We start from the raw sequence: 15,166 nt of genomic DNA on the forward strand, positions 1-15,166 counted from the left end.
AGATTAATAGAGCAGAAGATTAACCACTTTCATGATTACGTAACATGAATGTATAGCTGAAACCCTGACTTTCATATGTGTGGTAAATATAAAGCAACAGCCTGCAGCCAGTTAGTGTAGAATAACAAAAACACTGCTTGTCTGTCTCTGTCCAAAGGCAACTAAATCCACCTACCAGGACTCTTACATATTCACACGTCCAATCTCACTTGAACATTTTTGTCAGAAAAAAAGAAAATGTGTATAACAACAGTTTGCTGTTTTGCAGGATAGTGAATCTCAGTTTAATGGTTTAAACCAGTTACATATAAATATATAATCTAAAATCTTCCCCAAAAAACAATTCCTGAATGATCTGATTAAAAAGAGGGTCCTAAAAGTTCAGGCTTGAATGCTTTACATAACTGTTTAACATCATCTTTGGTTTCAGAGGCATTTTCAGCTAGCATTCCTGGCAGTACAGCAGGGATGAATCTGTATCCCCTTGCAGTGTTGCTTATATACTCAGTTTGTGTCCTATTTCTCAGTTTGTTAGAGAAACTCATGTCACTGTATCCACATGAAATGAAGCCATTTTGTAGTGTTATATCACCTCCGTTGAGCCGTCATATTGGCCTCATATGATCTGTTATCAAGTTTTTCATATAGTTCCAACATCACATGTTGTGGACACATTTCATAAAGTAGTACACACTCTGAACTGTTGTGTTTTGAATGATGGTGATAATAGGATGGTGGTTTAAAGCAGAAATACAGCAAGGATGTTTATTTGTAGGGAGCTGTCTCATTGCACTGGTAGACAGCAGAGCAATTAACATAAACAATACCTGCTGTCTTGATGTGGGTAAAATGTCTACTACTATTAATGTCTACATTCAACCAATATTGGCACGTATACACATTTTAACTGCTTCTTATTTGCTAATGAATAATTAGTCATTCACAATTAGATCTAGGCTGGATATTGCAGCCATGGAGTTCCATCTAGAGAGCAGCCAGGGCTAGCTGCTGTGCTCCATATGGATCAGACACTGCCGGGGTATGAATATAAAGCCAACATGCGCAGTCACAGTCTGTCCTCTGACTGATTTTACACCACTCCATAATACCGGCTCATAAATTACAACATCGCATCCACACATTAATACTTCCTGAAACACAGATGCACACTAGATACTGTAGCTTCACAACAAGCAGTAATTCATAGAGATGTATACTTGTGTTATGCGGCTGTGTATTTAATTAGAGTGAGTGTATGTGTGTCAGTGCTCTGCAGCTGAACACAGCTTGTATTGTGCTGGCTGGAACACTGTGTTCCACTTAGTGTCAACCAGACGGGAAGACTGTGTTCCACACTCTGACCATCCGTCATCAGTTTGTGCTTAAGACGAGTCCCAATACCAAGAGCCAAAAGCTGTTTCTATTTTTTTCTTTTATTTGCAGCCAATCAGAAGTCCAATCCTCTGTTGCCATGTCCTCTGGTGACTCATGCTTTGAATCTGTGCAGTAGTTTCTGTGGTTGTTCACTGTGGCCAGTGCACTGACTCTGTCATGCCAGCTACCACAAATAATGCATCATCTGTAACAGATGGGAGGGTTGATGGTACCACATGGATTTACGCTGGTTAGTTCTCTTTTCCTGTGCTATCACATCAATGAATATCCAAGGTTAAAATGTAATATGATTTAATTTGTCATTATTCAGAGAATAAGAGCAGGAAAATTACCAACTATGGTCACTGAACAAATGGGTAATAGAGGAGAGAAGAGAAAGCAAACAGATTTGCAACTTTTTGTTTTTTTATTCCTATTTTTCAGTTGTTGTAAATTCAGCCTAGCACATATGGGTCAGAATGTACTTGACAAGAACTTGTTCATGCTAGTTTAAAGGTTCCCATGCCACTGAAAGTAATATTTAGATTTTTCCTTTTCATTGTGAAGCAGGTTTGACTGATATTTAAATTGTGTGAAAATATGTTATTGCACAAACCAAAGAGAAATGCACATTGCCCATAATCATAAACTGTGCAGGCTGACAGGACTTCTTTATGTGCCGTCACAAAAATACAGACCCGAGCACGCCCCACCTCGACCCAACATTCAGCCTTTCAGGATTAGGTTTCTCCAAGTTTTTTTTTTAACCTAAAAATGTATTTTTATTAGATCTGCATTAATTAAGGCCTCTTATTTGTGTGTTGTTCCATCTCTACGACCTTCTTTCTAGCTTTATTTCTTTTAATGCTTCACTTGCTATTTTACGTTTCCTGTTATCTTTTGTATTGTTTTATGAGTTACACACACTGTGTGAACTGCAAACTCTGCTGACTCAGTTAAGGAATGAAATCCACCACCTGGAGTCAGACCTCTGAAAATTAGACATGGATTTTTCTCTGCAGCTGCTGTCCAGGCAAAGAATATCTCTTTATGCAGTCTTCCACCCTTGGTGTCCCAGCAACTGGGCTTCAAGTAGCCCAGGATTCGTCTCATTCCCCTTGCAGCCAAATTAAACTCCAGCCAAAGTATCTCCACACCACTGACATCCTGTTATCTTGTTTATCCACAAAAGCTCTTTATGTTTCAGGTTGTTGTGACGATTGAGTCACAGTTTTCTGTACTGACACTTACTGTTTTCCTTAAGAAAGAGCTTAACTCTCCCTTTTATACCAGAATCACAGTACGTACTGTTTAGCTGGTATCGGGAACAAGGCTTCCCATTGGGTTCTCAAACTGTTGAGTGATATAAAAATATGTTTTCAAACTATGTAAGGTTTGCTGACCAGGTCTGACTACTTAAAGGTCCAGTGTGAAAGATTTAGGTGAAAGGGAACTATTGGCATGTAGAATAATCCTCATGATGTTTTTACTAGTTTGTTTCATCTAAATTGTATCAATAGTAGTTTTCTTTACCCCAGAAAAGGCCCTTTATATTTAAATACTTTATATTTACTTCGAGGGGACCCTCTCTATGGTTTCTTTCATCAGTCCAGACTGGACAAACTAAACACCTTTTGAGTTTTTATGACAACTGAAGCTATCACAGGTTATTTTTCATGTTTGGAAGGGGAGGGTGAGGTGAGGGGTGTTCAGCTGCAACAGAAAAACGTCACCACTAGATATCACTAAATTCTACACACTGTACCTTTAACAATGTGAAATCGCCTAAAACTTTTGAAGGAATTGGTGCATAACCCTGCTGGTGAAGCTCATTTAAACTACGTAAAGATGAGTGTATTCCTCTTATGTATTGCGGCATTGTGTCTGGTCTAATGCAGAATACTGTCTGCATTATCCCCTGTGTCTTGTCCTATTTACTACAGAAAGCTCACACACATACACACACACACAGCTGATATCTGTGACAGTGACAGCCTGTAGACTTAATTGTGTCCCCATGGAGTCTGGCATGACCTGGACTAGAGTGGACTGAGTTAAAAACGTACACACACAAACACACACACACACACACACACACAAACACACACACACACGCACGCACGCACACACACACACACACACACACAGACAGGCAGACTTTAAATTGTGTTAATGGGGTAAACTTGACAGCTTCATCACAGTGTAACTGTTTAATGTAGTATGCTTTACTCAGGAGTTGAATAAATGAGAAACTCCTGTGTTTTGGGACCTTTCACACTTCTGTGTTACATCAAACCAGGTAGCCACACTGACATGCTGCAGCCCTCAGTTGTCTCAGAGTTTAACCTTTTAGACTGTTTTTACCTTTAGAAAACGGAAGAAGCTAATAAGTAAAAATTATTTTTATGCCTCGGGGCCAGCGATAGCCAGTGGCCAGAGGAGTTATGTTTCGGGTTGCCTGTCCATATGTATGTATGACGTCTATCTGTCTGTCCCATTCCTGTAAACAAGATATCGCAAGAATAATTCTGTCCTCAAGTTTTGGTACAAATATTCACTTGTACTCAAGAATGAACTGTTTGATTTTGGTGGTCAAAGTTTAAGTTAACGGTGACCTCATAAAGCACATTTTTTGCCTTGTGAAGGTGATATCTGGGGACAACATTAAGTAATCCTTTCACATTTGGCACAAACATTCATTAGGAGTCGAGGATTAACACACTCATTTTGGTAGCCAAAGGTCAATGGTCAAGGTCACTGTAACCTCACAAAGCAAATGTTTTGCCTTGTCCGAAACACCCTTAGGGAATTCTTTCACATTTGGCACAAACATTCACTGGTGCTGTAATTCTAGTTGCTCAGATCATGACTAGTTTTCACTGCCTAATGCAATTTCCTTTTGGACACAGAGGTTGCTAACCAAGGCTGACTAGAAACAAGGCTCCATCACCCCAACATGTTGCGTTTTTCAAGCACTTTGTCGAACTTGTTAGAACTGTATATGTGGAACCGAGACTCATACACCAGGCTACATGGTGTAAGCATCTAGCAAGAAGGTCATATTGTGAGACAGGGCACTAATAGTGAGCAGAGGGTTTGCAGTGGGAATGGTTTCTTTAGATGTAAAGAGACAGATAAGTCTTTCTTCGACTTGCTTCACAGTCTCCACTGGCCTCAGGAACTTGGTCAAAACAGAGGCAGCCAGCTCATGATGTGGTATCTCTATAGCAACTGTGTCCCTGACCTGTGTTTACACATATAGCACTGTGTAGCTACATATGCATTTCAATACCCAACCATATGTAAAATTATCATTGTAAACTATGTAGATATGTTCAGTGTAGTTACAATAGTGACAAAGAGACAACTGTCCCACCTTTTACCCTGGCTACACGAGACAACTGTGAATGGCTCATGTTTGTGTTCACTCACATGCAACCCCAGACAATGACACTGAGGGGTAATGCCACCACACAAAAACTAATACTTACAAAGAAGAGCTACATCTACCCCAAGAACATCATGGGTAGAGGAAGAAGACAAACAACAGAATGCTCTCATCATATCCAGTCTGGCTGATTTTAAAAACTCCAACCGGCCCTCAAGTATGTCATATCTTAAAACTTCCTCAGATTACATCCCGCTCACTTAGATGTACTGTTTTGTTAGTGTATCTCCAGAATCCTCAGAATACACATCCACACACACACACACACACACACACATACATTCCTCCATTCTAGCTCTCTGCTTCTCTACCCACACAGAGCTGCTCATTCTTCTGGAGACCTTTGAACCCCACCGTGCAATAAAAACAGTCTGACTCCCTCCCTCTCCCAAACACTCAGTCTGAGCAGTGAAGCTATGGCCACGCCCCTCTCTGTTTTTCCAGTTGGACAGGAAGACTGGGGGGGGGGGTACAATCTGTTTGGCATAAATGGTACAATGAAGTCACTGTTAAGTGGGCCAACCCAGCCTGCTGTGTGTGTGTGTGTGTGTGCATGCACATGCGCACGTCTTTGTGATTCTGTCTACTGTCTGTCTGTAAAAAGTTTTGCTGATGGTGTGTGCTCAGGAGGTGGAGAATAAAACTGTTAAGTGCTGATTCAAGAGTTTGACCACACACACACACACACACACACACACAGAGCACTGCATATTGTGCCGGTGCCAGCAGCAGTTTCTGAGCAGTGTTCGTCTCTAATGGTAACAACATTAAATGAAATCAACACAGATGCTCTTGGCGTATTGCAGACTAGTCAATTGAAAATGTTGTAAAAGTCCATCTTTACCCTCTTGCTACAAAACCTACAAAAAAACATTTCGGGCTGTCAGAAATCCCTCAGGATCGAGGTAGTATATCTACATGGCAGTGTGGGACTGAGCCAGCTGACACCCATCCATCTTTAAGCATGTGACATATTTAATCACATGCTGCAGTCCAGTTGTAATTCTGTTGAATTGATTATAATGGATTTATTATGTACTGATTATGAACTGATGCTCCCAGTAAAATAACAGTTGGAGTATATTTAGAGCCTGCAGTGTGACCACAAGAGAATGTAATACAATTAGTCAGAGTGCGGAGTCTGCTTAATTAAAAGAAGGCAATGATGTTACCTTGTGCTCTATAATAGTGAACTATACATTTTTCTCAATCGACAAAGAGAGGGATTTGATATGATCACTCTGGTACTGAAGCTCTGATACCCCCTCCTCCTGAAAGACTGTTGGATCCACCCACACCTTGTTTGATCAGGAATCAGAGAACAAGGGACTAAATTTGAGCACATATTTGATATCTGCTATCCAAACACACATTTACCTTTTTATTGGTCCTCTAACTACAACTCAAACACTATTACTGTATGTGAACAGCAAGGTGAGCTGATCAGATCACACCAAGTGCATTGTGTATCCTCAAAAATGTTTTTCTTTTGGTTGCACAGGAAGTGCAAAGTGTGTGTGTGTGTGTGTGTGTGTGTGTTTGTGTGTGGGGTGGGGGTGGGGGGGTTACGTGTTTAACTGCAACAGCTTTTCCGTGTGTATTTTGCATATATGAAGTACAGCCAGTAAAGGCAGCAATGCAGAATAAGGTCAATGCAATTTCTATTACTTAACAGGGATATTAATGACCAAAGCACTCTTCAATTTCATTGGGTGCAACTTTAAAATGACTTGTATTGGTGTCTTTACTTTCAGTGACACAGATTCGATATTTAATCTATCTGCAAAGGAGTAATCTCTCAATATCAATATGATGACGGCACTTTCATGAGTTTAAACCAAGAGAAGTGTAGTGACTCAGACTGTTGGAGGAGGGAAGTAGTAGCCATCACACACAAATGACGTAAACGTGTGAACACATGTATTGGCAGTTCTAATAATAGCAATAAGTATAATAATGATGAGTAATGAGGCGTTGGAAACACATTTCAAAAAGTCTGCATAGTCACAGACTGTAATTACTCTGAAGCTTCAACTCTGAGGTTTGAAAACAATACGTGTCACTCTAGTCCAAACAATGGATTACTGCGTTTCATATTAATAAATTATCAAATGCTCACTGGAATCGTGTTTTATTTGCAGAATGAAGGTGATTTTGTTTCCAACAAGTGCAGCCCAGGCTGTTGTAACAGAGAAGTGCGAGCAACTTCAGATATGGTGTTTTTGAAGGTGGTGGTCACATCTGTATGTGCGCGTGTGTGGCTGAAAATTGCAATGCTGCAAAGCCTCCTAAAATGTACTTTGGACATACTGCGTCCTCAGTCACACCTTAAAGAAACTTCTGTTACATTAACAAATCATGCTACACCCACAAATGTCCTTCATTTTTGTCCCTTTGCATTTTAGTCCCTGAGCATCAGTTTTAAAAGAATAACCTCAGGAACTCTATCGTTCAGTTTGTTCCCTCTGCTTCAGCACTGCAGTCTCCATGGCAACCCTAAAAGAAGGCTGTTTGAAGTCTTTAACAAGCCATCTGTCTTTGTCTCCATATATATGTCAATGTGTGTCATATTTGTTGTTTTTTATTAACTATCTGGTGAACAAGAAGTCCTCATGTCACTCTTTGTAATTCACGGGCGGCCTTTAACAAATAGCCTTCAGTAATAGACAGTTAGAGTAAAGGTTGAGGACACACTGTGTGTGTAGTTTGTAATTATGTAATGTTTCTGACAAAGTTCTATTCTGTTTTCTGCCATAAAGTTCTACTAATCATATCTAGTGTCACAGACATTGTAATGGGGCATTTCATTTATTAAAAGCTAATTGTACAGTATAAATAGGCATTAATACAGGGGATATTTAAGTATTTGACTGGCTCTTGTGTCTGTACATCTGTAAAACAAAATTAAAAATATCTTATTTGGTTTCCAATAATAATAGCAGGTGGCCGTTTATTTTTTATACAGTACATGTTGGACTTATTGTGTAGTTGAAAGTGAAGTTCAGTTATTTTGAAATATCTAAACTTGATTCAAATATGAAAACAATTTTAAAAGAGTGCTGCAGTTTATTGGTATTGTGTTGACTGATTTCTCTGATTTGATAATATAAACCATGAGATGATGTAAATATGTCACCATCAGAGTTTTTTATCAGAATGCTCACTGTGGTAGCCATTCCTTAAATACCACCGACTGTATTAGGGTTGTTTTGGGAAATATTGACAATTACTACAGTGTTCGAAATACGTAAATTAAAGTCATACTGTAGTAGTTGTATATTGCCCAGTCTTAATAGTCTCTTTAACTTAATAATGCACTTGAATCACAATTGAATCACAGTGATTCAGCCATAGTGAATATAATGTGCTCATGTTCTATTTCTCTCCAGCCTGTTGAAGTAAACCAATGGGGGGGTCGTGGTGACATGTTGCCTTGGTAACACCTTTTCTGTGTGTGTCATGTCTAAACAGAGGACAGCGGTGAGCCAGAATAGATGGGTGGCAGCAGAAATAGACTCACGTGTTATTTTCTGCAAGTGTAAAATTAAACATAGTTGGCAGAGGAAAGTGAGGTTTTATGATGCTGAGGTTCTATTTATGTCACTGTTATGGTGAAAGGACCTCCAGCTCCAGTGTTGACACGATACCTTCACCTCAAAGATGTCATATTCATAAGTGTGATGCATTTGGTGTGTAGAATGATAGAAAAATGAAAGATTGAACCCCAAACAAATCCAAAAATGTACTGCTTTAATGCATGATAATCTCCATCTCTTGTGAAGATCAATTTGTGGTACTGAATGTGTCACCAGCTTTCATGGTCGGATTTAGAATCCCAAATATATAAGCATAGTTATACCAAAACCCTTTTATTATGTGCTGACAGCTCTTTATGCTTCATTCTGGAGGTGAATGTTGTTAACCAGGATACAGACATTTACTTTTTCTTCACTCAGTGCAGCACTAATGTTTGGCCTAATGGTGGTAATAGAAATAATTGTAAGGATATATGAGAGACATGCTGACCTCGGTTGCCTTCCAGTGTGCTATTTATAGTGTGTATGCTGATTTGAGATAGAGCTGGACGAGGCTGGGAAACTGGAACACTGCAGCAGAAGTAGAGAGAGAGATGGAGAGAGACAGAGAGATGGGAAGGTGAAATGAAAGACTCACTTTGTCTGCTTCACTTCCTGCTGAGGATCAGCCTCCGTGTCTCTCTTTGACTCCAGCTGCTCGGCACTGTGTGGAGATACTCAGGTTGCACTTCATATGCTTTTATTTCTGTGTTCTGAACAATGTCCTTTTTATGTCATTTAGACTGTAGAGGGTATTGTCTTGAGAAGAATATCTCAACAGTAATTCACTGCTATGATTGGGGTGTTTGCCTGAATTTGAGTCACAATTTGGCTTAAAATACTCATGAAATAGATCAATAAATCTTTTGTGTTTGCTGTCAGACATTTCCTGCTCTTCCACTCTCTCTCTCTGCACCGAGAAGTTCATTTCCGTTCCACTAACACTCAGAATAAGACCTTTGTATCATTTTAAAATTGACAAACATCATTACAAACTGTTTTGCTTTTAGGCTCAGTATTTAATTCTGATGATTCATCCGTGATGTGTCACATACGTGCATACGCAATTCGAGATACACATCAGAAAGGGTGTGAAAGAGTGTGGTTTCCTCTTCCTCATCCTGTCGTCCTTCAGTGTCGAGTCTATTTCTACATTGTGTGTGTTTGATATGAAATAGTTTTGAACACCACTTTGTTTTACCATCTTATCTCTTTCACCCTTTGTGACCTACTGTGTAAAACAAAGGCTTTTCAGTGCTGATGGATAGCCTGTAAGCTGCTGAGGATTTGTGTGCATTTGTGTGTACTGTCTGTAAAGCTATACTGACCACAAGTTGGGATGTGTGTATCATATTGTCTACAGACCACAATCAAATATTTTCACCATAGCTTGATACCAGATGCACAAAAGAAACCTGCTGCAGCTTTTCATATAATATCTTGTAAAGTGGCACATTGATCTTTTTTAAATAATTTGACTTTTACATCCGGAGGGGGTTGGTGATGAAAGTGCAGCTCTTTCTCTGACCTAATTTCCACCACTGATGTAATCTGAATCAAGGCCCTGACCCACCCAACAGCAGAACTGTTCCTTTATTTGAAACTTTCCCAAATAAATCACATTGAAATGAAAGTAGGACGTGGCAGAAATAAATCAATTGACATTCTCTCATCGCTACAGAGAAACAACAAATATATCAATGAAAACACCACATTGTGTGTTTTTCTGTATTTTCTGTAGTAGTAGCACCAGGCTGTGATTTCTGTAATATTTGTTGTTCACTGTCTCGAAGAGGAGAAATTGTGTGAGATATGCTTATCTCAGTGTGGGCTAATTTAAACAAGTGTGCATTTCAGACTGTTTGATGCTGATTCTTTGCCAACGTGTATGTTTGTGTGTGTGTCAGGATGAGGTGGACAGTCAGAACCCAGTATTAAGAGACAACCATCAACTCCATGAAGAAGTGAAGGCTTGGCTCAAAGACCAGAAGGTGCAGGAAATTTTCATGCAAGGTAAGCTTTTTTAATTCCAGTATAAATGTATCACCAATGTATTTCTATGCTGTACCATTGTTGTAGAGTTTTGTGTAGTTATGGCTGTCATTTTAACATGTTGTCAGTCATCTCATTACTGTAAGTGAGTCTTACAATATGAGGAACCTTACTTTTCTTTCCTCACCCCAACCGGTCGAGGCAGATGAGCGCCCACATTGAGCCTGGTTCTGCCAGAGGTTTCTCCCTGTTAATGAGGGAGTTTTTCCTCTCCACAGTGGCCTGTGCTTGCTCATTGTGGGAACTGTTGGGTTTCTCTATGTTAATATTGTTTTAAGGTCTTGACCTTTAAATGTAAAGTGCCTTGAGATAATGTAAATTATGAATTGGCGCTATATAAATAAAATTGAATTGAATTGAATTGAATTGAACCTGAAGTTAAGTTATTTACTTATCAGTGGAAGCATAACATTGTTTTCTGTTCCAGGTCCCTATTCGTTGAATGGTTACCGCGTGCGTGTGTATAGACAAGACTCAGCTACCCAATGGTTCACTGGCATCATTACACACCACGACCTCTTTAGTCGAAACATGGTCGTTATGAATGACCAGGTATACTCACGCAAACACACACACACAAACACACACACATCCAAACCCTTGTTGTCTGTTTCAAGCTTTTTACCTGTTTAGAGTTGTCATTCCTCACAGAGAAGCCCCGGCCAGTAGATTAGTGACAGTGCTGCCCACTCTACCACCCTGCCACCCCTTATTACATCATGTTTTAACAGTTCATTTGTGACTTTATATCCCTACACTGTTTTCTCACACACACACATACACACACACACCAGAGTTTCACATGCTGTGAGTGGTGTGATAATGTTATCACCTCCTGCTTCATTATTACATCAGTACTAACTAATGTCCCGTGGTCTCAGCTGGAAATTTCATTCAGATACATGTACTGTTACAGAAAGCCTCGATGCTGACTTTTTGGGGCAACAAGCCAAAACAGATTAGTCAACAAGTGCTTTACTGGTCAGAGCTACACTGTGTGATTCCACAGACATAAATAATAGGATTTTTTATCAAATTAATAATTTTGCAATCATATTTTGTTTTAGATGTATATATGCCATAACTTTCTGTGCTGAAATGTCCACTGCTCAACACACTTTCACACATGGACAGTGTAACGTGAATCTGATATGTGTTCAGGTGCTAGAGCCTCAGAACGTAGATCCATCCATGATCCAGATGACCTTTCTGGATGATGTGGTCCATTCCCTGCTGAAAGGAGAAAACATCGGCATCACCTCCAGACGAAGGTCACGATCCAGTCAGAACAACAACTCTGCCCATGTGAGTACACACTTGCATGCATAAGACACACAACAGTGTATGTGGACTTTCTGGTCCAGCAGTCATTGACAAACTATGTCCTTACCCCACATTCTCTTATCAATATTAATCTGTTTCTTAACACTTGACAGATGGCAGGAGGGAGACCTGGCGGGACCACTGGCAACAATCAGGTACACCCAACCCCCCACCCATACACACAGCCTTATCCCCAAACCCTCCATCCTTACCCAGGTTTTTCACAGTAAACTAAGATGATGTCTTTTTAACTGTAGCATGCAGGGTAAATCTTTGCTTGTTTGATTGGTAGTAAGCCTAGTTTTTAGTCATAGTGAAGCAAACAGGCTGTGGTATCACATCATCACTAAAGGAAGTGACAGTTCAGTGTTACTAGTCACTCCGAGAATCTAAAGTCAGTTTGTATTCCTTGTTTCTACTACATTTGTCCATCAGTCACATAACTGACAAAAAGTTAACCTGTAACATTTTACATGTTTCTAATGGACATTTGTGATCCCATATCGGCAAATGGCATCTTTATGGAATCTCTCAGGTTTTCACAATAACTACACGAGCAAAAATAAAACAGAGAAAACATTCTGACGATCTGACACATTGCACCAGCTTCAAGAAAGAGTCACCAAATGAATATCAATCACAAAACAATGCTGGTGTGTGTATGTAGACACAGCAGTAGTTTCCAACAATGTGAGGATGCAAACTGTCTTCCCACAAACTAGAGATGGTATTTTCAAAGGAAAATATACATTTTAAAGAGTAAGTAATCCCCAGCCAAATCTCCTGCATGCACTGTCATCTTGCAGTTACTGCATTGTCTGTCTTTGCTGCACCCTGTGGGTTAGCGTAGTGCGTCTGTCACACTATTACATCACAGCTGGACCACTGGAGCTGGGATGATGGGTGTGGACAGAAGTGACTTGATGTATGGAGGTCAGTGCAGTAATAGTTGTGCAGAGTGTGGATTTTCTCTTCAACTCAAAGCCCTGAAATCAAGTCCAGGTTGTAATTCTGAGAAGCAGTGACCTCTCTGCTGCTCTTATATTTGTTAGTGTATCCATCTGCTTCAAAAGCCCAGTGCCAGAAAATGTTCAGTGTGAAAATGTCAAGAAAGACGTCACAAAGACAGAAAGTGCTGCTTTGCCTTTTGAAAAGAACTCTAATTGCACAGAGTTGATCAGGAACTTACGTAACTGTGCTGGATTTTCTGGGCTTTTTGGAATAGCCCGTAACATTAAATGTCTCTGCCCAGGTAGCTACTATGCATTATTTATCCCAGTGTAAGCTCCATCTGGGTAATAGCCAAAGTCACAGTCATGGGCTCATTTAACAGTTTATCCTGCGCATGTTCCAGACAGGGTCAGGAGCACGGGACAGTAATTAATCAGAGTGGCATGTTGACCTTCTCTCAGCAAGGCAGGAAGGCTGTTGTCCTCTATGTGTACTCAGAGCCTGACCTAACCATTTCCCTCCTTGTGATACAACATCATCAAGCTCTGCAGTGTTTACACATCATTCTACCTTCACAAGGTTAACAGCAACATAAAATTACAAAATACCCTTGTCTTGTAGGTGACTTGGTCAAGATTTGACATAAATTTAAATTAATTGATTTAACTTTTCAAAAATAGTGTGGCATTTTTTCCTTCCCCTTCAGCAGAACTTCCACAGTCTGCCATTGCTACTCATTCATTGCTGCCTTTACTTCAAACACTAACCACACATAAGACAACATCAGTGGAGTTATTCATGAGGTAGTTGCTTCTTATAATACAGATTGGATGTTCAGAAAGTCATGTCCTTCTGCCTCAACTGGTTGGGTTGAGAGGAGAGAAATAGGGAAGAGGGAAGAAGAGAGTGACTAGGAACAGTTGTGTAACTGTTTTCATACTGATTGTTATGAATTAAGTACTCATAGCCACAGATTTAATGGTGTTATCAATTACTACACAGCACTCACAACTGTTGGCTTTGTCTCTTTCATAATATAAAGTCTTGGCCTTACGATGTTAAGTGCCTTAATGTAAGTGATCATTTTGTGGGATTTTGGTCAGTATGTTTACCTGCATGTTCTGATCTTCATTATTTCTTACAGAGTCATTATACGCGAGCCCAAGCCAACAGCCCCCGCCCCGTCATGAACTCATCAGGCCCCAACCTAAAAGGTTCCCAGGGGACGTTGGCCTCCCAGCAGCACAGCCAATCACAGCAAAGCCAACAACCAGCCAGCCAATCACACCACTCACCTGGCGGCACTGGACGGGAACAGAGAGAGCAGCGTAACTCTCGCTCCTCCAGGAGGAAAGGATCAGACAGCAGCGTTCCAGAGGAAGACAAGGACAGGAGAGAGGAGACAGCAGCTAGAGGTGAGGACAGTCACCATCAAACACTATAAATTTGAGATGCAATAATCCTGTATACTCGTGTGAGGGTATGTGGTGGCGGTAGTGCCATTTTAGTGCTTTCTGCCACTTGTCTTTGTGTGTGTTGGTTGTCTAATCATAATAACATTTTTATAAACATTATTCATTGTGGTTAATTCAAATAACATAAAACTTGCGACATCAAAAGAAACAACATATAATACAATTCGATTTTGTAACATGATTACCATGTAACCATTGTTATTAATGATCAAAGAGTGCATATTTTTAGTATTGTAATAGAAATATTCTCTCTCTCAAGCTATTTGAGTGATATCAGGTAGTTGGTAAAGAATAATCAAACCTTTTTCTGATCATTTGTCCAGACTCCAAGTCCAAGGTGAAGCAGGCAGTGAGCAAACGTAGGAAGGGCGAGGAGGATGAGAAAAAGGCGGGTTTAAAGAGGCTGAAGACTGATATGACGTCTGACCTATCAGAGAGTAGTGACTCAGAAAACCCACACAACAAAAGGGCCGCCCACTCCTCTTGCTCCTCTTCCTCCTCATCTTCCTCGTCATCCTCCTCCTCCTCTTCCTCCTCCTCCTCAGAGCCCAACTCTGAGAATGAACTTAAGACTCGCAGCAGTGATGTAAAACCAAGTGCCGTTTCCAAAATGGAGGAAGAAGAGAAGCCACTAACGCAGGGCGCCAAAATTAACAATTCCTCGTCTCTCATTGGTCGCCTGTCTCCATGGGTGGAGCTTCAAGCAGCAGATGAAAGCAAGAAGGGTGTGGTTAAGGAAACGGGAAAAATGATAATGAAGGAGGTGGAGGAATTGGTAGCGGTCACGCAGATCACCCAGTCTCCACGGCAACAGTGTCTGATGTCTGACAACATCCAGGTTGGCATCGTGGAGAGCAGTAAAAACACTGTGAAAGGTATGTTCATGCATGGTAACTGTTGTGAATGTGACAGTTATGAGTAAATTTAGCAGTTTTATTAAAAAAATGTATTCATCTTTTTTTTTTTGT

At 40.3% G+C, this 15,166-nt stretch overlaps 1 protein-coding gene across 2 annotated transcripts in view; it reads left to right on the forward strand.

Moving 5' to 3' along the window:
• jmjd1cb (jumonji domain containing 1Cb) overlaps nucleotides 1–15,166 on the forward strand; it is a 109,555-nt gene that overhangs the window by 71,987 nt on the left and 22,402 nt on the right. For both annotated transcript variants that reach the window (XM_020083306.2, XM_020083307.2), the window contains 6 exons: nucleotides 10,305–10,410; nucleotides 10,877–11,001; nucleotides 11,611–11,754; nucleotides 11,886–11,927; nucleotides 13,868–14,138; nucleotides 14,522–15,073. In XM_020083306.2, coding sequence (XP_019938865.2) covers nucleotides 10,305–10,410; nucleotides 10,877–11,001; nucleotides 11,611–11,754; nucleotides 11,886–11,927; nucleotides 13,868–14,138; nucleotides 14,522–15,073 — 1,240 coding nt within the window. The remainder of the gene's footprint in view (nucleotides 1–10,304; nucleotides 10,411–10,876; nucleotides 11,002–11,610; nucleotides 11,755–11,885; nucleotides 11,928–13,867; nucleotides 14,139–14,521; nucleotides 15,074–15,166) is intronic.

This window comes from Paralichthys olivaceus, chromosome 21 (genome assembly GCF_024713975.1).
Source record: "Paralichthys olivaceus isolate ysfri-2021 chromosome 21, ASM2471397v2, whole genome shotgun sequence".
Lineage (NCBI taxonomy): Eukaryota > Metazoa > Chordata > Actinopteri > Pleuronectiformes > Paralichthyidae > Paralichthys > Paralichthys olivaceus.